This window comes from Haliotis cracherodii, unplaced genomic scaffold (genome assembly GCF_022045235.1).
Source record: "Haliotis cracherodii isolate W230 unplaced genomic scaffold, xgHalCrac1.p SCAF_15, whole genome shotgun sequence".
Taxonomy (NCBI): Eukaryota; Metazoa; Mollusca; class Gastropoda; order Lepetellida; family Haliotidae; genus Haliotis; species Haliotis cracherodii.
The window spans coordinates 12,502,821-12,527,770 of record NW_027266270.1 but is presented as its reverse complement, the minus strand read 5'-3'; the positions used below and the strand labels follow the sequence as shown (position 1 = coordinate 12,527,770).

The 24,950-nt window shown below is 39.6% G+C and overlaps 2 protein-coding genes across 2 annotated transcripts in view; one reads left to right on the top strand and one right to left on the bottom strand.

Annotated features, from left to right (window-relative positions):
• Window positions 1–3,326, bottom strand: part of LOC139461818 (differentially expressed in FDCP 8 homolog A-like) — a 34,715-nt gene extending 31,389 nt beyond the window's left edge. The window contains exon 1 of the mRNA XM_071243298.1: window positions 3,232–3,326. The gene's annotated coding sequence lies outside the window, so the exon portion shown is untranslated. The remainder of the gene's footprint in view (window positions 1–3,231) is intronic.
• Window positions 3,327–7,953: 4,627 nt separating this feature from the next.
• On the top strand, window positions 7,954–24,776 carry LOC139462292 (apoptosis regulator BAX-like). The gene is made up of 6 exons (XM_071243917.1): window positions 7,954–8,053; window positions 9,834–9,986; window positions 12,770–12,854; window positions 13,792–13,927; window positions 14,744–14,842; window positions 15,472–24,776. Exons 1-6 carry the CDS (start codon window positions 8,020–8,022, stop codon window positions 15,577–15,579), a joined length of 615 nt encoding a protein of 204 aa, XP_071100018.1. The 5' UTR covers window positions 7,954–8,019; the 3' UTR covers window positions 15,580–24,776.
• The last annotated feature ends 174 nt before the right edge of the window (window positions 24,777–24,950 follow it).

The window sequence follows — 24,950 nt, the reverse complement described above, 5'->3', positions numbered from 1 at the left end:
GAATTTTCCTTGTAATATACATAAGGTATAGATATACATTTTGTGTTTGAAGACACCAAAATAATCATTAGACACATGTTGGTGGTTTTTTCAGTTTCGTTTTTATTATTTTAAACAAGCTGTTCAAGGCATCAATTTATTTACTGCTGTTTGATGTGATTTCACACAAAACATAATTTCTCGTTGGATTTCACATATGGCATATTTCGCCAAGTAAAGGAAAAAGGGAGTATCTCCATCAAAAGCTTTTGGGGACAGTTAGATGCGGAGGCAGTGGGTTTTGTAGTGAGGCAGACAAGATAAAATTCTAATAATAAATTTATTATTGCATGGACCCATGCAGTGAAACGTATTACAAACTGTTCGCCAACACATTATTTCAGAAAGTAGGCCATGTCATCCTTGCTGCAGCTGGCAATGACACCCCACAGAGAATGGCACAGTGGTACTTCAAAACTAGGGGTCCAGGGGCCCCCCAATAATTAATTTCTGGGTCCTTACAGGAAATATGAAGGTCATGTAAAGTAATGAAACAGTGTAGAGTACTGTTAGTGTTAGGCTTGATAATTAATAAATAATACAAATAAAAGGTCCTCAATACACACATTATATATATCGTGTCAAGAATTTGATTGAATGAATTTTATTGTGTACCATTATATTTTGTCTGTGTCCATTTTACACATTTCTGTATACTGGACGCACTATTCTGCGTCATGGACAACATTTACAACTCTGTTATTGGTAGCGATGGAAATTGGCATTAGTCCTATCATGCCTATAGTCCTTGCCAAACTGCCCAACAGTTAAGGTATCATAAGGACTAGTAGAAATTTGCCATATTTAAGGGTTTTGCTTATATGTTATCATTATAAGGACTAGTGGACTAAAACTGTTAGTTTCTATCGCTGTAGTCAGTAGTGATACAGCCAAATACAGGTCATCGAAATCCCACAGGGTGCCCTCAGAAAAATGTGAGTAACATCAATCTCATTTAAATAGAATCTTTTACTCCGAGGCAATACTTCCCTGACGACACCTTGATAGAAGATCATGTGTTTGTACCACCCCGATTCAAAAGTTCCATTTGTGCAAATGACACCCCGCAGAGAAAACATATAGCCCTTCAATGGCACTACCTTAAATTTTGGTAGAAGATGCAATGGACATGACAGGTGTATGAAGTTTCCATGACTTAATAACGGCACCACTTTTTACTTTCAGAACTTGTCGTTTTAGTTTGTTTGCAAGGTGCAGAAATAGATATGCTGCTTGGAACTCCTCGAGTATTTGATAGTCTATGGTGATACAGCGAAATCATCACAACAGCTTGTGAAAAACAGGACCCACAGTCACTAATCCAGAGGACTAGAGTCAACCTTTTTTCACTAAGAGTTTGTATCCAGTCCTGCTTGAGCAAGACAAACATGTTGACAATGATTACATTTTCTGTCAGTTTTATTCAGTTCCAATTTGTAGAAAAATTTAAGCATTGAGAACTGGTTCAGAATTTTAGGCCTGAAATGCTAGTTGTAAATAAGGACTAGCATTGTTGGATTTTTACTTGACCTCAGCACAATTTAGTAGTCTCTTGCTTGCGGACAAGTGTATTTCAGAGGCTGGTGAAAGTCAGAGAGTGTACACTTCAGACAGCATAAGGGGTGCATATAGATATATTACATTATCAAAAGATACTGACTATACAATACAATCATACATTCTAAAAGCGGTGTAAAACCATACTCACTCACTCACTATAAGCACAGCTCTCATATCAGCACAATAATCTCATGTAACTTGATCATATCAGCAACTGCATACAACTAGTAGAATACTATTGCGAAACTAAAACCGGCCATATATGATTGAACATGTTGGACATGTCTAACATTCCTTTTCCTCGGCCAAGAATAAACATGTTCTACATGAATACTCAATCACGTCTCTTATCTGCATGCATGTATGGTTTTTTCTTTTAACAATGTGTATTTTGGTTAGTGAGTACGGTTTTATGCCGCTTTTAGCAATATTCCAGCAATATCAGGGCGGGGGACACCAGAAATGGGCTTCACACAATGTACCCATGTCGGGAATCGAACCCGGGTCTTCGGCGTGACGAGCGAACGCTTTAACCACTAGGCTACCCGACCATCCCTATTATGGATAGAAGCAACTGGCCAAATAAATACTTGATAGTGTAGCACAGCATGAATACAATGTGTTGCATTTTTGATATTTCAACATGTCATAAACTGATCAACGTATTTTGAAACTTGGCAATCATCAATCATCCTGAACACACAATGCCTTAAAGAAAGTGGTTAAATGTATCAAATGTTACATTTGGGATAACACTTTCTTGGTAAAGTACAGATTCTGGTCCTTTTTGGCAGTTGAATCCTGGCCAGAATTTGAACCCACACTGCCAGAGTGTACTCTACCAAATAAGTGTTATCCCAAAAATAACATTTGTTACATTTGACCACTTTCTAAATGGCATCATGTTTATAGCTTTCGGCTATGAGAGCCATGTCAATTTACACTTGTCAGAGGGTACACAAAGAATATGAGACTACCAGTTATCAGACTTTCATTTTGTGGAAGCCTCGGTGACTGAGTGGGTTAGAATGCTGACTTTCTGTACTGGTGATTAGGTGCATCACTCTGGCAGTGTGGGTTCGAATCCCAGATGAGACTCAACCCAAAAAAGTACTACAATCTGTATTTTACTAAGAATGTGTGAGGCATATCCCCAATACAACATTTGTTACATCAATGATCATGTCAAATATGATCAGTACATGTGTAGGCCTACATAGAGAGGATGAATATCTGTGTCAGGCCCACTGCCCTAGAAAACTCTATCATGACAACGCACGGGACGTGTGAATAACAGAACGAAATCAGGTCAGCATTCTAAGTATACATTGGTGTAATACTGTAATAATACCATGTATACTGCGAAGCAAGGCGGATTTAACAGCTGATTGATTCTGTACGGATTAAACATGCCTGAAATTTAACCAGGACGTTGCACGGCTATATAATCAGATCCTTGCAGTCTTTTGGCAACAAAGGAATCGAATGGAAAGGAAATGGGTAGGGAGAACAACCCCCCTGGCGCACCAAAAGGCGAAACACTGATTGACGTGACGTCGCTCACGATCAAATAGAATATCATGCTGGTGTCTGTCTGTTGTCCTTTCATTCAATACCTATTTGGCTATTTACCTCAAAGATGCTTTACGACGATATCTACGCCGGTATGCTGGCCTGATTTGTACCGTTACGCCTGATACAGCATAGGCTTCAACTTCAGGACCAAAACAAACTCGTGACGAAAATACAATGACCTGAACCGGAAGTACTTGTTTCATCACATTCCGTTCATAAATGCTAAACCGGTTTCAGAATAGAAACCCGTTAGATTGGAGGCCCTGTAAAGGAGGACACGCTTCAACTGTAAAGCGGAGTCATTGTAACAAAAACATATACAACACTGTTTTGTTTTTGTTTTGTTTTGTTTTGTTTTTTTTTGGGGGGGGGGGTGGGTGTAAAAAAGTAGTTTGACATTTTGATCTCATACGAAGAATAAAGTGTAGGTCAGATTAAAAAGGGTAGTCATTGACATAACCTGACTGATATGTGTCAAAATGGCCACACGCCCAAATGGATCCATATATATTATAAGTGTTTGAAAATAGGGTACGCGACGATACGTCTGAAAATCCGAGTTGGCAGGAGGACAAGGTGATTGTTCAGTTTTAACTAAGCAAACTAGCTATGTCATAATATTGATATCACGCTTGTTTGTGTTTGTTGTTTACGCCTCACTCAGCAATATTCCAGCTATATGACGGCGGTCTGTAAATATAGAGAATCTCACCCGAGTGTCTTTTGATATCAAATATATCGACACGAGTTGATAAAAGTGGGAAAACTCCGAGGCTTGCCGAGGATTTTTTCCACTTTTATCAACGCGTGTCGATATATTTGATATCAAAAGACACTGAGAGATGTTATTTATCATCCAGCATCATTCTTCCAACTTTATACAGTTTGTAGACAGTAATAAGCAGTGTCTTAGTGTAAAAAGGTACTGGTAACAGCTTCAGTAGCAGAGCCATTAGTGATGTCATTTGATTGTGACGTCATGGTAACCAATGAAGTCACAATGGTCTGCAAAGCATTGTGATTCATTTTCATTGCAGCGATATCTACAGTGTAGATATCGCCTGATCTCACCCAAGCGACATCTCCTGTGGGAGCCAGTTTTGAATGATAAAATCAAGTCTGGACCAGACAATTCAGTGATTAGTATCATGAGCATCGATCCACGTAATTGGGATCGATGACATGCATCAACCAAGTCAGCTAGCCTGACCACCCGATCCCGTAAGTCGCCTCTTACGACAAGCATAGTCACTTTTCATGATATCACGTACAGTTGTCATGTTATACAAGACACACCCACTCGGTAAAGTCTAGCACATACCACCTACACTGTCTTTCTCAATAGGTAGAAATGATCCGGTGACAAGGTCATCACAACCTTTAATCAGTAAATACAAATCACGTGGTTATTTTAATTCACGTGCTGCTAAATTTATAACAAATGTGAATATTTAATTAGCGCTACGCATATCGTATGTCATTGTTAACTATGGGAGTTGCGACAGTCGTATACACTTCACAGATCATGTTGTTAAATGGGAATTGGTCTGTGGGTCTCCTTTTCCCATAGCGATCTTACCCCTATGGCTATCATAAGCCAATGTTAAAGTATTGGAGTTATACGGTGCTGGGATTTAATCGGAAAAAAATACATGGACCCAGAAAAATAATTATTGTTCAGATTGTTGAAAAAAAGAAAGAAATTGTCAGCCACACAATATACATTAATTGTTGCAAGATCTTTTTTTATGAGTCAGGCTCATTGTTTTAATTAAGAATATAAATTTAAAATGTCCGGTCCCTTATGATCATCTTAACTCAAAGAAAGTGCTTTGTTGAACGGAACCTGCAGGAATCCACCATCAGATGTATGAGCAACGCAATTATTATTCAACAATATACAGGAACTATAAGGCGCCGATGTTCACTGTGGCTTCCCATACAGGTGCCAGGATGGTCGTGGGTTCGAATCCCAAACCCGTCCTGATCATGAGTTTTGATTTGCAATCTATTTGTACGCGAGTTAAAATCAATTATATATATATATTGAAAACTCACAACCAAAGATATACAAATAGCACATATCCTGTATGTACTCTTCGTTGTTATGTCTTCAGGATTCACTTAGGATGCATAATTGATTTTAACTAGCGAACTTTCTTCAAGATTTGTGTGTGTGTGGATATGTACATGTATATAGATGTATGTCAAATATATACAATATCAATGCACGAACGAAATGCCTTTCAAAGACTTGAATATCAATGACAATACATGAATTTCAATCCAGGGAATTCTCTGTTTAATCGATGATGTAATTGGGAAAACCCCAGTTTATTTTCCCTGTCACAAAAGAGATAATTGTCTCAGATAAGATTCGTGGTAAGGAAGATAACGTTCGATAGGCAACTTTGAGAATAGCTGAGACAGGTTCGAGAATGGGCCGCCAGCTGCTTCTATTACTTCTGATAACAATGGATTTTATTGTTTTTGTTTGTCAGTTTGAAAACTATTACTCATTATTTCACTGAATACACAAGACAGGTAATATACAGGTGCCACACATGACTGAAACATCCAACTTCCTGTAGTTATTGACCGAGTACGAAATCGCGTCCGTTACATCTCCAACATATTCATTAATAGATGAACTGAGGTACGAGTCTTGTGTTCCGGGTGGTACGGGTACCTGCGCGTAGGAACTTCAGTTCTGAGGCTGAGTCTGAGCTGGAACTCCGAACACTTCTTGTACGTCTGAGCTGGAACTCCACACACTTCTTGTACGTCTGAGCTGGAACTCCACACACTTCTTGTACGTCTGAGCTTGAACTCCACACACTGCTTGTACGTCTGAGCTTGAACTCCACACACTGCTTGTACGTCTGAGCTTGAACTCCACACACTGCTTGTACGTCTGAGCTGGAACTCCACACACTTCATGTACGTCTGAGCTGGAGCTCCACACACTTCATGTACGTCTGAGCTGGATCTCCACACACTTCATGTACGTCTGAGCTGGAACTCCACACACTTCATGTACGTCTGAGCTGGAGCTCCACACACTTCATGTACGTCTGAGCTGGAGCTCCACACACTTCATGTACGTCTGAGCTGGACCTCCACACACTTCACGTACGTCTGAGCTGGACCTCCACACACTTCACGTACGTCTGAGCTGGAACTCCACACACTGCATGTACGTCTGAGCTGGAGCTCCATTCACTTCTTGTACGTCTGAGCTGGAGCTCCACACACTTATAGTCCGTCGGAGCTGGAACTCCACGCACTTCATGTACGCCTGGGCCCCGTTCCTCAAAGCGATCTTAGCGCTACGACGATCGTAAACCTAGGTTAAAGTATGGAAATTACGTCCACCTTAGTGCTAAGATCGCTTTGTGGAACGGGGCCCTGAGCTGGAGCTCCACACACTTCATGTACGTCTGGGGGTGGGGTGTGTGTGCACATGTGTGGTTGAATTATTCCACATTGTAATTCATTGTTTCGTTTCTCGTGTTGTCATCATACAAACCTTTTGGCGTTATAATAACAGGTCATATGGTGAGGCTTGGACAAATGAGATTGTCAACAATGTTGGTAAGACGCAGAGCTCCAGATAACCTTTTTGAGCAATTGAGTGTTTACTCTTGGGTTTCTATTTTAATTGGGTTATCACATTTTTTATCGGATAACCAATATTTTTTCACCCATCCATCATCACTCTATTTGTTTTTTACCAAAATAAATGAACATTTTAAGATTTAAAAAATGAAATAATGTTTTAGATGTATATTTACGGTTCTAAATATATAGGCTTGACTCAGGCAGTAAATTAGCTCCTAATTGAGTTTCGGATATTAGCTCCCTTGTACCCCATGCTGTAAAAGCTTTATTGGGTATTTACGCGTGCTGTTTTTATATATTTGAGTTTTTCTATTAATGCATGCGTTTCTGTATGCAAGATAATTGAAAGTAATTGGGTTTTGAATAGTTTTTGGGAGTATTTTACGCAAATAAGCACCTTATCTGGCGCGTGGGATCCCATGTTTCTATATCTTTTCTCAGTGTAACAAAAATAAGTTTAGGATTTCATTTCGGCACCATTATTTTGTGGGCATAACCATGGACACTTAATACTATATTTAGGGTCCATGGCATAACGCAAATCCTCTGTCGTGAATAAATGCCGGATAGTATTTTAGACAACAAAGGGCCCGTTCCACAAAGCTATCTACGACTATCGTAAGCCTATGTTAAAGTATGGGAGTTACAATCATCTTAGCGCTAAGATTGCTTTGTGGGACAGGGCCCAGGTCTCGGGACGTTTAGAAATAAATAAAAGCGGGAGTTTATTCAAGGATTAATTCAAGCATGTATGATAATTCCAATATTTATTGACGAGATTTAAAAAATACATAACCGATAGTAATACGGGATACACCATCAAGCATTTACCGGTGTGCAACCACCACACAAATGATTGCTACCATCATGGACACTTAATACGATTTCTATATTTAGGGTCCATGCTACCATGCATATAAATCAAGAACACTAAACCCCGCATCAGTTATAAATATAATTTTCCCCTGGGCTAGTCTTCTATAAAACCAGATATTTACCAAAAGTTAAGTGATAACACATTTTGCTGCACTCCATGACTGAAATACCACACGTTAAGAACAGATAATTAATCAGTGTTTTTTCGCGGTTGAAGAAATTCTCTTGTGAACTTGTCAGCAAGAGTTAGCTCCCCGGAAGTGATCGGAGCTTTGACACACTCTAAGCGAAAGCGGAGTGTGTGCTTTCCGCAAAGATATTTAAGTAAATTCCATATCTATCGACAAGATGAGTAGAGAACGTTATCACCCCCTAGCCAGAAGTGAGTATGAAGTACCAGCTGGAAAATATAAATAATGTGGATGCCAAGATTGCCTTTAGAACCTATTTACACAAGAATGTATCCTAATTTCGTGATGGAGGTTGTCAGTAAGATAGGGTCGAGAAACGAGAAGTGCAGGGAGGCCGAACTGCTTTTATGCTGAAAGGGGTAAATGATCGCGAGCATGAACACGAAAAAGACTTTTGAGAATTATTTATCACCCAGGGCGAAGTTTCAAAGATCTCAGATTTCTACAGTGAATATTTCTTGTTGACTTGTCATTAGGATAGATCATATATTTTAACAAGTCCTCGTGTTTTCTTAATCGAAGGTTGAATGTTTCGAAAGTAATTTTTATTTCCGCAAAGCTAGTGGCCAGGTTTAAAGGTACATTTGTGAACAACATCTAGAACTGTAGTTGATAATTATAATTAATGTTATATATTGACAAGGAAATTTGATAATTGCACTTTGACCATAATTGACAGTTAGACTGTTGAGCCTCAATGTTCAATGTTCCTAAGTCTGTGGAAAGGTTTGGACTGTTGAATAATCATGATAAATCAACTGCAAGTTTATCTTTGATGAAACAAATGTTGTTTTTTATATAATTATACCATAATTATGATAATGATCTATACACCCACATATGGATATTAAGAGGTTATCACACAAGTGTGTTTTGCCATGGTAAATATCCTCACATCAAACACTGTGTTTAACAAGTTTTAATTCTCTCTGAATGCATTCCTTGCACTGTAACCATGATCTCCTGAGAAACCACTGGACCAGTGAAGCTGATACTTCACATGCTTGTGCCCACAAATCACTGCCAGTAATGACACCTGAATTTGTTCAAGAGGTTTCAATCCAATTTTCAGTATAGACACAACAGCCATATTGAAAAATCTTTTTGTGGCCGATACAGTGGTAGTATAATTAGGTATTTGTTTTGTTTTTTTCGTGGGATTCAACACATACTTTGTCCATTTTTTGGCCATACTCTTAGTCTTAAGTTCTCTCAGAATGCAGCCTTGGTTCGTGACACTTATCCTCGGAGGGAGCAGAACTTTGGCATGTATCATTGTATGTTTCATATTTTCTTCAAATCATTTGATTTTAGAGTTAGTATTTTGTGCTTGGTATTTATGAAGATTTCGATATGATTCTATTGACTACAGGTGAGAGACTGCACCATGGAACTGTGTTTGTATACATGTTATAACTGATGTTTCAACACTTCTTTAAAGGGTCTCTGTGCAGCAGTTTGCCATGCAGAGTTGTGTCCCTTTGGCCTATGATCATGGGTTCGAATCCCAGTTCGCTGTGATTATGTTTCTAGTTTTGTCAGCACCATATGTTCACTCGTGGGTTTCATGAAAGTGGTAAACATGTGGGACCTGGATCACTTCAAGCCTTCCTCCCAAATTAAGTTAACCCGACCTGAGATAACTGGAATATTGTTAAGAGCAGCTTAAATCCAACTCACTCACGTCAATAGTGAATAGAGTCAATAGACATATGCTATTGATAGTTATGTCAGAAAAAAATAAACAGGGAATACCTGAGGTTGTTAAATCGTGGAAGTGGGAAGTTCCTTGATAGCTCACTAATCCTGCTAATGTTATAACAATGGAGTCGCCAGATAAAATACTGTATATAGCAAGGACTCAAGGATCCATCTTTACATGCTTCATGCCAATAATTGGTAATATCACAAATACCACGAACAAAACAATTGCAAAACTGCATTCAAAGCCCTTTTTGTTTTTGTTTACAGGCAAACAACCAGTGGATCGACACTTGAGTCGCGATGATATCACAAATCAAGGCCGCTATCTGCTCAATACCTTCATCCACGAGCGTATGCGTCAAGATGGTATACAGCAAGCACCTGCCCTGGATGAACTACAGGAACCGGGCACTCCTTGTGGTAAGCGGATATGTCCTCCAAAATAGGAAATATACATAAAGACATTTTTATGATAGTGGGACCAGCTTTTGCTCATATACAGTAGAGGACGTAACGTGTACGCGAGACAGGTCTCCCGTTCGCGTACAATTGACCACCTGAGAGGGGTCACCCGTATGCGTGACGGTCTGTCAGTGGACCATGGATTTCTGCATGTTGCACAAAAATGTCTCTACAAGTGTTATTTGTGAAAAGAATAAAACAAAATTACGTAGAGTCATTGATCATCATACTAGTTATTGTATGACATGAAAAAAATGTCCCAAGAAAAATAATAAACGGTCAAATTGGGAGAAAAATGTGCAAAAATTGAGCAAAATGTTGTGTTTTTGACAGCGATTTTCTCCTATGTACATATTTTTTCAGAAACTAACATGTAGTATTTTCAAAAAGCTTATTCATCGTAGAGTTGCAAAATATATGAATTATTTCACGCACACCAACGCACACCCATTTGCCATCGCGTTGAAATAGGGATTAAATGTATCTTTAGCTCACCTGACTGAATGTCATGTCAGCTTGTGTCACGGCCGGTTTGTCTGGCATTCATCTGGGGCTAGCATCTTCTCAGAAACTACTGAACCAATGAAGCTGAAACTTCACATGCTTGTACCCACCAATGATGATACACCAATGTGTTCCAGAAGTTAAATATGGGGAAAAAATCTTGATGGCCATAACTCTGCCATTTATGTTCAAAATGTAATAGGGGGCGGTCGGGTAGCCTAGTGGTTAAAGCGTTCGCTCGCCACGCCGAAGACCCGGGTTGATTCCCGACATGGATACAATGTGTGAAGCCCATTTCTGGTGTCCCCCGCCGTGATATTGCTGGAATATTGCTAAAAGCGGCGTAAAACCGTACTCACTCACTCACTCAAAATGAAATAGGGGTGGTTGGGTAGCCTAGTGGTTAAAGCCTTTGCTCGTCATGCTGACGACCTGGGTTCAATTCCCCACATGGGTACATTGTGTGAAGCCCATTTCTTGTGTCCCCTGCCTGGTATTTTAATGAATATTGCTAAAAGTGGCGTAAAACCATACTCACTCATTCACTCAAAATGTAACAAGATTTAGAAATTGTATTCTATAAATCACGAAATTCCTGCATCATAAATTACCGCATGAGTACCAAAACAAATAGGCGATAATTAATGTGAGATAGCCAACTTCTGATTTTTTATTCAAACACTATGCTACTGCTACTATACATAAAGTATATAGAAAACACACCGCTGATTGCTATTGGGGAGAACACTTCCGTTATTTCACATCTCACAAGCTGATGTTTTCCCTGAAACAACACACTATATTCCAAAGCGACACATGGGTTTTTGAGTAAGTAATAATACAAACAGAGACAGAATCAACTCATTTGTGTCAGCTCTCGATCACTCGTGTCAGCTTATGACTTAGTGGCCAAGAACAAAGATCTGTCTTACATGGGAGGCACTTTTTTTACAAGCTTCAGTGACCGTGACTATATCAAAGTTGTTGACATCTGTCAGTGAGTAGAATTCACAAAGCGTCCCTGCTACAGTGTTTGGATTGTTATGGACTTCTGTACGTTATGTCATTCTTGAACTGATTGAATAAAGACTCATGTGTGAGTAATGTTTTGTTTTTATCACGAGTCTTGCCGGCATCAAGAAAATTAGTAATCACAAACAGAGCTTAGTGAATTAAGATCGCGAAAAGCATACTAAAAATGCTGCGTTTTATTAATTGGAGCTACTAAGGGTCGTATTACTTGCGTCAATTTCGTGCTCACATTAATTTCATAAATATCAGTAGTTAGTCATGTTAGTTGTCGCTCAACACTGTTTTCTGTTTTGGGGGGATATTTTACATTTTGACTTTGGCTTGACCTTGCACTTTTACTGTGCTCCTAAATACTCTCCAGCAGTAGAAACTAACTGTTTTAGTCCACTAGTCCTTATAATGATAACATCTTGCAAACCCCTTAAAATGGCAAATTGGCAAGGACTACAGGAATAGTGCCAATTTCTAACGCTGCTCTCCAAATGCATTTCCTCTCAATGTAGGGGTGGTCAGGTAGCCTAGTGGTTAAAGTGTTTGCATGTCACACTGAAGACCCAGGTTCGATTCCTGACATGGGCACAATGTTTGAAGCCCATTTCTGGTGTCCCCCGCCGTGATATTGCTGGAATATTGCTAAAAGAGGCGTAAAACCATACTCACTCACTCACTGTTATCAATGGTAACAGCAACTTTTATTATTCATTGTGAGTCTTTGTTTTTTAAACAGTTGATTACAAAACCAGGTGAGCTACAGTATTGGTAATGTTTCAATGTCGACACTGTATTGATACAAATGTATGAATCCAGGTCATTGCTGATGACACAAATGATTTGTTGATACTATATTTCCAGTCTTAGACACCCCCACCATGAGGCACACTACCTGGCCATTATTGTGTAACTGTGTCATGTGTTCTCTCATGTAAGGAGAGGCGGTTGGGTAGCCTAGTGGTAAAGCGTTCGCTCGTCCCGCCGAAAACCCGGGTTCTATTCCCGACATGGGTACAATCTGTGAAGCCCATTTCTGGTGTCCCCACCATGATACTGCTGGAATATTGCTTAAAGCGGCGTAAAACCCAACTCACTCACTCACTCTAATGTAAGGAGTTTCAGACCCTGATATGTATTTCCTGGGAATGGGATGGTCAGTTATGAGCTGTATAAACAGACTGAAATGAAACATAGTGCTTGTATTATTTCCACAGGCCCACCTATGCAGCACACAACAGAGATAGCCCGGGCCTTGCGATGTATAGGCGACCAGTTGGATGGAGACGTTAGGCTACAGAAGTGAGATTTACACCTTGTCTGAATCTTTTGGGGATTTCTTACATCACCAATGTGGCTTATTTGAAACCATTTACATAGCAATAAACAGATATTGATGTGAAGTAATATGGCTGATAGTAATGTATACCTTACCCTAATGGATTGAGGATGGTGTAGATTTCTGCCTGTCTTGAATGTGGTTGAAATAATGAATATTCCGTAGGTTAAAAGAAGACAATTATGTGTTCTTGGGCCAATCCTATACAGCTCTGTTCCATTTCTGTACAACTCCATTAAGAAATTTTCATCGTGACGATATAATCACCACAGAACACAAATTGTGACATTGATAATATAATCTTTTGGGTGTATATGCTTTGGGTGTTTCTCAGAAACGACAGCTATTCTTTTGCAATTGGAACTCGATTATTTTTGTTTTGGAGATACAGATTAAAATATTTTGTCCGATACGATATGATACCCCTTTGCATTATATTCTGAGGACACCTCCATAGAAGGTCACATTTATTTACCACCACCATTTTGAAATTTTGATTTGTACAAATGAAAACTCACACGGAACACGAACATTCGATGCTACTTACTTTTGGGTGTAGATTTCAAAATGGAACTCCCCTATTAATCTACATTCATAACTTATCGTTATGAATTGTTTCCTGAGCATAGGTGGATCTAGGGGGTCCAGAATTGCTCGTCGGAGTGCTACACCCATTCACAACGAGAACGTAGCGACCTTGACACTGATGGGCTCAGTGTACCTGATGTAACCTTCAATTGAGGTGTCCTCACATAGAGAGTAATGGTATCAGAGTGAAAGATTTGATTGTATTGAGATGAAGGTGAATCATTATAGGAAGCCCACAATGTTTTATCGATCAGATTTTTACAAGACTGAAGATGTTATAGACTCATGAGTCCCACTCCTATTTTTCTCCAGCCTGATCAGCCAGGTCCCGCCGGACGCTCAGCGGAGCACATTTCTCAACGTAGCCCAGTCTATATTCAGTGATGGAGTGTTCAACTGGGGCAGGGTGGTGGCCCTCTTTTACTTTGCTTACAAGATGGCGCTGAAGGTAGGACATGTGTCATTTTCTGCTTCCAGAGTTTCATGATTTCACACAGTTCTTATTGTTCAAGGTGTAACTGCTGGGTGCTTGCCCTGTTATTCAAATTCTGGGGTTTGTATCATAGACTAGTGGAACCTGCATCAAATAACCAGATGACCCCAAGTATGATGATCTCTAGTCTGTCAGCACCACACACGTACTGACATCTTCACACAGAATGGAAAAGGCCTTAAATTTTGTAATTTGGCCTTTGGAAGACCTTGAGTTTGACAGTTTGGCCATGAAAATGCTTTGAATTTGGCAGTCTGGCCTTAAAAGGCCTTGAATTTGGCAGTCCAGCCTTGAAATGACCTTAAACTTGTCAGTCCATCCTTGAAAAGGCCTTGAATCTGGCAGTCTGGCCTTAAAAGGCCTTGAATTTGGCAGTCCTGCCTTGAAATGGCCTTAAATTTGTCAGTCCAGCCTTGAAAAGGCCTTGACTGTCAGTCCGGCCTCAAAAGGCCTTGAATTTGGCCATCCGGCCTGGAAAAGGCTTTAAATTTGGCAGTCTGGCCTTAAAAAGACCTTGAATTTGGCAGTCCGGCCTTAAAAAGACCTTGTTTTTGGCAGTCCAGCTTTAAAAGGCCTTGGATTTGGCAGTCCCGCCTGGAAAAGGCTTTAAATTTGGCACTCCGGCTCTGAAAAATCCTTGAATTTGAAGACCATAAAATGGCCTGAATAGTCTTTGTAATCTTCAAACCTTGTAAACCCTGCTGATAAATGAATATACAGTTATGACGGTCCAAGGAAGCTACAGCTAATGCTTGTTGTTGTGTTCCCCAGGCCTTGGATAAGATACCTCTAGTCCGAGCTATCATCAACCTAGTGATAGACTTCCTGAGAGACAAAGTGGCACAGTGGATTATAGACAGAGGTGGCTGGGTAGGTATACAAGTAGCCAGGCTTACTGTAATCATTATTGATGAACATCTTTACCGTGGACCGTAGATGCTATATACATTCATTATAATGCCCTGCGACGAAGTGGGGCAGGGGATTATAGACAGAGGTGGGTGGGTAGGTATACAAGTTGCCAGGCTTACTGTAATCATTATTGATGAACATCTTTACCGTGGAACGTAGATGCTATATACATTCATTAATGCCCTGCGACGAAGTGGGGCAGGGGATTATAGACAGAGGTGGGTGGGTAGGTATACAAGTTGCCAGGCTTACTGTAATCATTATTGATGAACATCTTTACCGTGGAACGTAGATGCTATATACATTCATTATAATGCCCTGCGACGAAGTGGGGCAGGGGATATAGCAACAGAGTTTGTCCTTATGTCTGCTTCTCAAAGGCGACAAACTTTCTCAAAAACTGTTTAAGTACGAGGAATGAAATTTTACACGCTGACCTAACTGGTCACGATCTGAATGAGTTTGTAAATTGGTGTCTTAATTCATTTTTTACAGAGTTATGGCCCTTTTCAATTTCCAGATTATTACAACAAATGAAAGCTACAAAAACGACCGTGTCTTTGATATTTCCTCTTCTTCATTTGCAGGAAGCCATTGTGGAATACTTCGGGACACCCAGCAAACAGGTTTTGCTTGTCCTTGGCGCCGGCGTGGTCATAAGTGGCGCCATCTACCTCTGGAAGGGCTGGCATTGATAGTTTCTGTCATTTTAGGTTTTTATTCAATTGCTGACTTAACTGTGTCCGACTGATTCCGTGTTTGTGTTTCCGTGACAGGTAGCTGTGGAATGTAGCCAGTCAGTTGGAGTTTGTGTGTCTCCATGGTAACGATAAAGAGAAATTGACGTGTGTTGTCCTATTCATGAGAATTTTCAACAAATCTTGCATAATTGGATCCTCTTGTATTCTTATGTCTTTATTTGTTGTTTTTATTTCATGTTCCAGAATTGTTTTATTTGTAATGTTTAGAAGAATTAATGAAGATAAACATAGCGAGGGTCACACTACGATGAAGCTTCAGAACATTTAGGATGACATGAAGGGAGGCGGCACAGGTCGCCTAAAACGGTGTCATTCACTGTGTGTCCTTAGGTGTGCCAGAAACCTATGGTCATGGGTTCGAATTCCAGATTCTAATTATGATTCTAGGTTTGTCAGCACCATACCTGTGCTTGTGATTTTCACCAAAGTGGTAAACATCAAAGACCTGCATCACTTTGGGATTTCCTCCCACATGAAGCTGAAAATGAAGTAACTGAGATACAGCATTAAACCCAACTCACTCACTCACTCACCGTGATAATAATAGGCCACTCATACGGTTCACACTGCGTATACTCCAAGCACAATATAATACCCAGGTCAACAGTTTGGAGCGAATTCTGAACTCCCTGTTCTGACAAGTCAGTTGATACTCAGTATCTTTCTCGTTTATGGTTAAAACCTGTGTCAGTAATTGTGTAGATTATGGTAGCACTTTGGTAATGATACTATGACCACCAAGTATGTGGTATCCTAGATTAATAGACTTGGTGTTTGTAGCCTGTGATATTATTTTATGACCAAAGCTTGGCTCTCCTCACATGTTGTGATCAAATATGTGTTAAAATTTCTGTTGATAAAAAATAGGTCAGTTTGTTGACAATGACCTGATGTGGACAGATTACATTGGTCTTCTTGCTCATCCTATATCTGTCAATTTTGAAAGGCCAATTATGCAGGATTTTGTAGACAATTATTCCCGTAGAGTATGATTCTCCCGATGCTGAGTGGACGAGTGTTGACACCCTGTGTTCAGTGCTTTTTGTTGAGATCTGCTTCATGGTCAGCCTCAGGCAACTCCACCATCATCAACATCAACACCAACACCAACGCCATTACAAACAGGGTTAGACCAATCGTTGGCAGAGATGCCAGCCATCCATTTTGGCAGAATCAGTTTGATATTTTGAACCAATTTGTGCCAGTATTATTAAGTGAAATATGTTACGCATTTGACCCCAAATTAATTACCAGTATTCTAAAATAGAAACCTGTTGACCTTTCCACAGGCATTCTCCCATACGCAACAAACCAATAATCACTGGTTTCACCTTGTGCAGTGAAGGTTTGGGTGATTAAGAAACAAGTAAAAAAAATACATTTTAATTTTTTCAAAACTGTTCAATCATTCAAACTTACGAAAACTTCAAGTTTATTTTTAAAATTACATTTTATTGATGCCTTTACTGGTATCCCAGATGTTCCAAACTGACAATTTCGGGTTGGCATCTTTGTCCTAGTACAAGACTAGTGAAGTCCTTAGACTAGTGAAGTCCTGAGATAAGTGAAGCCCCAAGACTAGTGAAGCCCCGGGACAAGTGAAGCCCCAAGACTAGTGAAGCCCCGGGACAAGTGAAGCCCCAAGACTAGTGAAGCCCCGGGACAACTGAAGTCCCGAGACTAGTGAAGCCCCGGGACAACTGAAGTCCCGAGACCAGTTGTGTCCTACCAGTTCCATCATGTACATAAGCCACCATAATGAACTATGAACTAGTTGGACTGAGTTCAAGATGTCTAACCCTGACATTGCATCTTCATCAACATCTTCATACTGAACACGGGGATTTATTTATTTCTGACAGTACTCTTGTTTTCTCATGTACACTGACTGTTCAGGACCCAATTTCTCGAAACAAACTTAAGTTTTTACTCAAATCTCAAACTGAGTGTGCGAAAAAAACTCAGCTGAGTTTTTAACTCAGGACTTAAGTCCGATCTCAGTTTGTTTCGAAAAATCGGGGCCTGGTCTTGTGGGTGTTCAGTGTGGTACTGGATTGAAGAAGTGTGAATTTACCCATGGCTATGGCTGAACACATGCTTACCACAGATGTGTCTGTGAGAGCGTTGTGCATCCTCGACATCTCCAGGGCTCACATGTTGGTAAACTTATGGTCAGCAGAAACAGCACCATTGCAATGGGCAGGCAACGAACACTCAATCATTTACAACAGTTTTATTTTGGTTTGAAGCAACAATTACTATCGTACTTTAATTCACATTTACAAAACTTTCTGAATTCCCACATTTCTATTACGATCATGATTACTAAATGACAAGAGTGTTGAACAATGTTGCGTATCCTATGTCTAAAGACAAACTGAAATTACAAAGACACAGTGTGGTTGACACGTGGCGAATATTCATGTTTGTTTAATGCTTTTAGATCTATATCAGCGAAGTAAAGCAGTGTGTGTGCGAACTGTTTTTACACTCAGAGAAACAAAACAGAATGACCTGTTCAGAAACATAGCATACTTACAGAAATATGTAAGAAGCTAACATAGATACAACCTGTGATGACCACTCACATTAAACCCAGGACCCATATCTGTGGTTCTCAAATTACCCACCCTTGATTTTCATTAGCCAATTTGATTTGCTGCGCTACTCAGTCTAACAGACCAATCAGAATGCAAGTTACAAACCAGCTTCAATGTTGGGTTGGCGATATCAACAACATGGTGACCATACCCACTGATTACGATAGAGATTTTAGAAATTCAACATTGAACAACATTGCCACACAAAGAATGCCCTCAAAACTCCTTTTGATGGAAAGGTTGTCTTCATAGCCTTTAAAACTGGCGGTGGAAAGTCCTTCTTTGACCCATTTTTCTTATCTCAACGTTTGTTGGTTGGTAAAGTGTTAAAGAACATCAAGGGCAGGTAATTTGACATCGCGACAACCAGGGGAGTGGATCCACAGGTTTGTAAGTTTACCGAAATGCGAGCCCTAGAGATGTGGATGGTGGTAGTGGTGTTGTTGTTTGAAGTGATGTTTTCCTTAAGACGGAGTAGGAAGACTGGCTGATTGACTTCCTGGGGTTGTTGAACGTCATCATGTCATTAACAGGTTACATCCATCCCATTGTGAAACAGACTTCATTCAAACGTGTGTTTGTGAAATTTTTCCTGCTGTTTAATTTGTATACACAAACTTACAGTGTATGGCAGCTCATTCCAAGAATGTCAATTTTCCATTTCCACAGAAGCAAGGCTCAGAATGAAGGGCTTAAATCAATGTACATGGACGTATATGACAAACATGGATGTATTTGATGAACACTGACATATCTGATTAACAGTATTTGAGGAATGTGGACATGTTCAGTGAATGTGGATGTATTCTTGGAACATGCTTATAGGTCATGAATACAGACCTCGTAATCGACGTAATAAGCGCCCAGGGCGCTCATAAAATTAGAAATAGGGGGCTCTTATTAGAATATTATTTTGGTGAAAAAACAGAGTTAAAAGATAAATTTTGTGGTTTATGCTGACAGCCTGAAATGTACGACAGATACATTTTTCCAGAATTAATTTCCCATAATTAAGGGTGCATATACGCGAATAAATAAGTCTTGTGTACATTGATCAATCGGAAGGGGTGCTAATTGGGTTTGTTCACTAGCCAATATATTAGCAAATATCACCGTGGGCGCTTATAAGAGCGGGGCGCTTATTACGTTGAATACGATCACTGAACATGGACAATAAACGGACCTCCAGCTTGGTAACCATGGTAATGCATAAACAAGTGAGGGGATGTTAGTGTTGAATTGCTGTATGCAAGGGTCACGCTAATATTTATGCATTTATTTTGCTCAGGATTATTTTTTTATGTTGTTTTGGACAAATAGTGCTTCTTCACAAGAGAGCTAGCGACTCAAGTTAATAGTACTGTTTCAGGCAACCCTTCATTTTACTCATATTTCATAATAACGTGTAGCATAATTCTTCTGTAGATTGATTCCCTGTTTTTGTGACTCTGAACCCTTGTTCTGTAACCATGGTAATGCATTGTGTTGATTATATTATATCTTTTGTAATAGCGACCCTCCAGTGATTGTAAAACGTCAGAAAGTGCTTTAAGTTTCATTTCAGTCGATGTTGTGTGAGAAACATGTAAAATCATAGGTTCATACTTCAACATCTTCTAGAGACTCAGTAGATGCCTATGTTTGTTTTCTACTTAAATGAGATAATGTTTACTTGTAGCTCTGTGTAATATGTGTAAAAGGGTTGGTGAATAAGCAGCCTCGTGATCAAGCTGACATCCACCATCACAAGAGAAAATTCTTTAGTGCACTTCATAAAATGTCAGTAGATATATCCTTGATTCTAAACATCGATAGAGATGTCAGAGTCACAATGTCAGTAGGGAGATCCTTGATTCACAATATCAGTAGATATCTTTTGATTCTAAACATCGATAGAGATGTCAGAGTCACAATGTCAGTAGGGAGATCCTTGATTCACAATATCAGTAGATATCTTTTGATTCTAAACATCGGTTGAGATGTCATATTCACAATGTCAGTAGGGAGATCCTTGATTCACAATATCAGTAGATATCTTTTGATTCTAAACATCGGTTGAGATGTCAGATTCTCAATGTCAGTAGGGAGATCCTTGATTCACAATATCAGTAGATATATCCTTGATTCTAAACATCGGTTAGATGTCAGATTCACAATGTCAGCAGGGAGATCCTTGATTCACAATGTCCGTAGAAATATCTTTTGATTCTAAACATCGATAGAGATGTCAGATTCACAATGTCAGATATCGTTGATTCTAGACATCAGTAGAGATATCCCCATTTCACAATGTCAGATATTATTGAATCTAAAATATCGGACGTGTCAGTACGTGTGTATTAGCTACGGTCCTGCTGTGTGTTTGTTGTGTTGCTACTAGGGCTGGGACGGGTAACTTGGGTACTCGGGTCGGGTGGGTCCTGACTAGGACCCGGGTACCCACATGACTACCCAGACCCGTGGTTAGTCACGTGACATATTGTTTAATGACATTAACAATAAAACTCAATGCTTACACTACAGGTATAGCTAATGTTCACATTTCTTTCTCACTATGCAAGCATTCGTTCTGCATTTTATATGTTCAAGTAAGGATAAAGCGTCTATCAACTGCAGATTATACATGATCAGATTGTTTTATACATGTATCTAAATAGTTTTGGCCAGGGCTGCAGTAAAACAATTCCCATTCAGACATTTTGTACCCAACACTTGAGACCTATAGCGGGTATCCGGGTAGGGCGGGTAGTAGGGTGGCGGGTACCCGGGTAGTAAATTTGAACTCGTCCAAGACCTAGTTGCTACATATTGAACATATGTGTATCTTAAAATCAAAATTTGTTGATGTTAATAAGTGCAATATATCTCCTGCATCATGTGTTATCAGTACCGCCACAGGGATGTTCATCAATATTAATTTTATTGTTATCCATGTCACCTTTGTTTTTATATGATAAAGCTTTGATTTTTGTTAACAGGACGTCCCAATGTATGTGGCATTAAAATAGATGGTAATGTGTAGTTCTTCCAACGGAAAGCAAAGAATGGATTCTTATTCAAGGGACATAACTCTTGTGTGACAAAACTCCTCACACCAAACAAAGATATTTGTAGTATGTAGAAAGTTATGTACAAGTACTGCCAGGAGTTTGTACAGGGTGTTTTTTATCAAATGTGTGTTGTCAAGAGAGACAATTATTCAAACTTCGTCTCTTGTGATCACATGATTGTCATATTGTTGGGGTAGCTAGTCTCATTCTGTTTTTGATAATATATACACCTTGAACAGGTTAAGCACCGGTCCTTTTACAGTGTATATGAGGAGGAGAATTTATGAATGTCAGCTTCTTTATTATGAGGAACACAATGTTTTGGAGTATATACTTACTCCTCCATCAGGTGAATAAATGCTATGAGGCACAGATCATGTATATAGACTTGTAAGCACCTGTATATGTTCTTGTATTCCAAGGAGTGGTAGGGTAGCCTAGTGGTTAAAGCGTTCGCTCGTCATGCCAAAGACCCGGGTTCGATTCCCGACATGGTTCCAATGTGTGAAGCCCATTTCTGCTGTCCCCTGCTGTGACATTGCTGGAATATTGCTAAAAGCGGCGTAAAACCATACTCACCCACTCATGTATTCCAAACCTCCATGTGACTTTTAGAAATATTTACATATAACATTGACATTATTTTGAAACTACGATACCTGTTGACAAGTTGACAAAAACACACTGTAAGATTCTCCAGACATGCTTTGAAAACACACATTTGAATTTTTGTTATTTTTGAAAAATGGCCACAAAAAGCAAGTTGTGTGTATTTAGGCTTGAGATAGTCGAACAATACAATGTGGTCGTACAGGTTCCAATATCATTTAATTTGTGTTTTGAGATTGCTTGAGCACAGAAACACATCTTGTCACTTTGAGTTACCATGTATTGGGCGGTTTCATTGAGGGAGCATCTCAAAGGGGAATCAAACACATATTGCCATGGATAAGTTACAAAGGATGTTATTAAATCATCAATTTTGGTTTCTCTATTTCAATATACTGATGTCAATTTGTGAACAAAAATAATTGTTTCATCAGAAAATTACAGGATACAATTTTTTAAAATGGTTATTTTACAGTGGTGCTTATTCATCGTCTTGGTATATTTCAGCTTGTGGTTTCATTTGTCAACTTGCCATATCCGTTGTTGGTTTACAAAGACATATATCTCCATTATAGGTCCAAACCCTGGGATTTTAAACAAAAAAATATATTGTCCAAGAAAATGCTGAAAAAAATAATTATGCTTCAAATTGTTTAAAAAAAGAAATTGTCAGCCACAAAAATTACATTTTGTTGCAAGATATTATTTTAAAAGATCCGCGATATAACTGGAATACTGTTAAAAGCGGCGTTAAACCCAACTCACTCACTATTTTAAAAGAAATAGACTCAAAGATTTGATTTAAGAAATATCTGGTTTTTCAGATGCAATGTCCAGTCTAGATACATAATCCCACCCCCCACCAATATCAAATGGTAGGTCCAAACTGTAGCGAAACTGACGGTAGCATGACAGTGGGTGAAAACCCAGCAAGTCATAATATATTCCCTGCTTGAACATCACCATGGCAGCAAGGCCAGGGCTCCGTTCCACAAAGCGATCTAAGTGCTAAGTTGGTCGTAACTCCCATACTTTATCATAGGCTCACGACCAACATAGCTCTAAGGTCGCTTTGTGGAACGGGACCGTGGACGTGTAGATTGGATCACTGACATTTCTCCATGTATAGGGGGGCACGGGTGGCCCAGTCGTCTAAGGCGCCGCGATTCGCTGTGCAGAGTTGCGTCCCTTGGGCACGCCAGAAACCTATGATTGTGGGTTCGAATCCCGGTTCGCCCCGATTATGTTTCTAGGTTTGTCAGCACCATACCCATGCTCGTGGGTTTCTCCGAAGTGGTAAACGTCTGAGACCTGCATCACTTGGGGCTTTCCTCCCACATTAAGCTACGGTAGAGCCCAGGAATTCCAGCCTAGTTCGGCAAGGGTGGAAACTGGACTTTTAAAGTCGGTTAACTCTCTTGCCTCGGGAAGATGACAACAGCCATTTCTTTAAGCTTCCTCCCACTTTAATCCAACATGTAGTGATATAACTGAAATATTATTCAAAGCAGCTAAAAACCCAAGTTACTGTAAACAGGGAACACAGATGGCGCTGGTACTTTACCCTGGAGCTGATGTCACCACGTGTACCCCCCGAACTTCTTTGTAACTCTTCAATGATAAGAGAATCCCAAATATGCTACTCAAAGGAAGTTAAGCAACACCTGGATGCTCTTTAACTTCTTTTGAGAAGTATATACTAGACCGCCATCAGTAAAGCCTTCTGTTTTTCTGATTGTTTGGTTCACTGCAACTATTTATGACACATGGGGAATAAAACATTCACTTTGAGAACAGTTCTTTGTTCTTCCACCAAGTCGGTGGCACAGGTTGCCCAGTTACCTAAGGCAATTGGGCGCGCTAGAAACCTTTGATCGTGGGTTTGAATCCTGGTTCGCCTCAATTATGTTACTAGGTTTGTCAGCACCATTCTGGTGCTTGTGGGTTTCACCAAAGTGGTAAACGTCTCAGACCTGCATCACTTCGGGCTTTCCTCCCTCATAAGCTGACATGCCATGATAAAACTGAAATACTGTTCAAAGCGGCAGTAAACCCAACTCACTCACTCACTCACTCACTCACTCACTCACTCACTCACCCTTCCCCTCTGTCTGAAAAAGCACAAGATAGATCAGTAGGGTAAATTGCCCTTTGATTTTTCCATGAAAACAACTTAATTGTTTTTTTTCTACACCAACAATGTCTTCAAGCGATACTTTTCTCGTTTGAAACAAATGTTCCAAAAATTGTATTCTGATTCATTTTGTCCACCTACCCAATTGTTTTCTTAATGGTTCGTAACCTAAGTCAAAACAATGGAAGACCTTGCAGGCTGTCATGATACAGCTGTAATGTGGCTGAATGACAAAAAACATTTCTCACTTTGAGGGAGACATTAGATATAGCATTAGCACCGGTGAAGGCAACATTCCTTGCTTCAAAACCTGTTTGCTGAAGAAAATATCTGTTCTGAGTAACTTCTTGCTTATATTCATATACACCAATTTGGTGGTGTTTGTTACTTAATGTTTGTTTAAGGATGCAATATTATCCTTACACTTGATAGGGTTATTCTTATCTCATATCTGATTAGACCTATCAAAGTGGAGTGGTATATTTGGTGGAAGTTGAAACCTGACTTGTTTATCTCTGTGTGGAGATGTTTTGCTGGAACCTTCATAGAGTAGTTCCTACTTGGAGACTGATACTGTTTGGGCCCACGTGCACAAAGGGGTCGCACTGTTGTAAGTGTATGTTAAAGTGTTGGACTTATGATAGTCGTACATTTGCTTTGTCCAAGTGGGCCCCTGTCCTTGCAAGGGTTTGTAAACTTGTACATAAAACCATATCCTGTCAGATATTTGGAGTTTGAAATAAATATCCTTCCAAGTGATGCCTAGAGTCTGTTGTTGTTTTCATTTAATCACACATTATTTACTTCACTAAGACCACATTGCAAATTCCAGTGAGTGATGGCAACAGTATCTGGATATGGTAGTAGCCTGGAACTTATTACAGGCAACTGTTTTTGAAATAGCCCATGTAA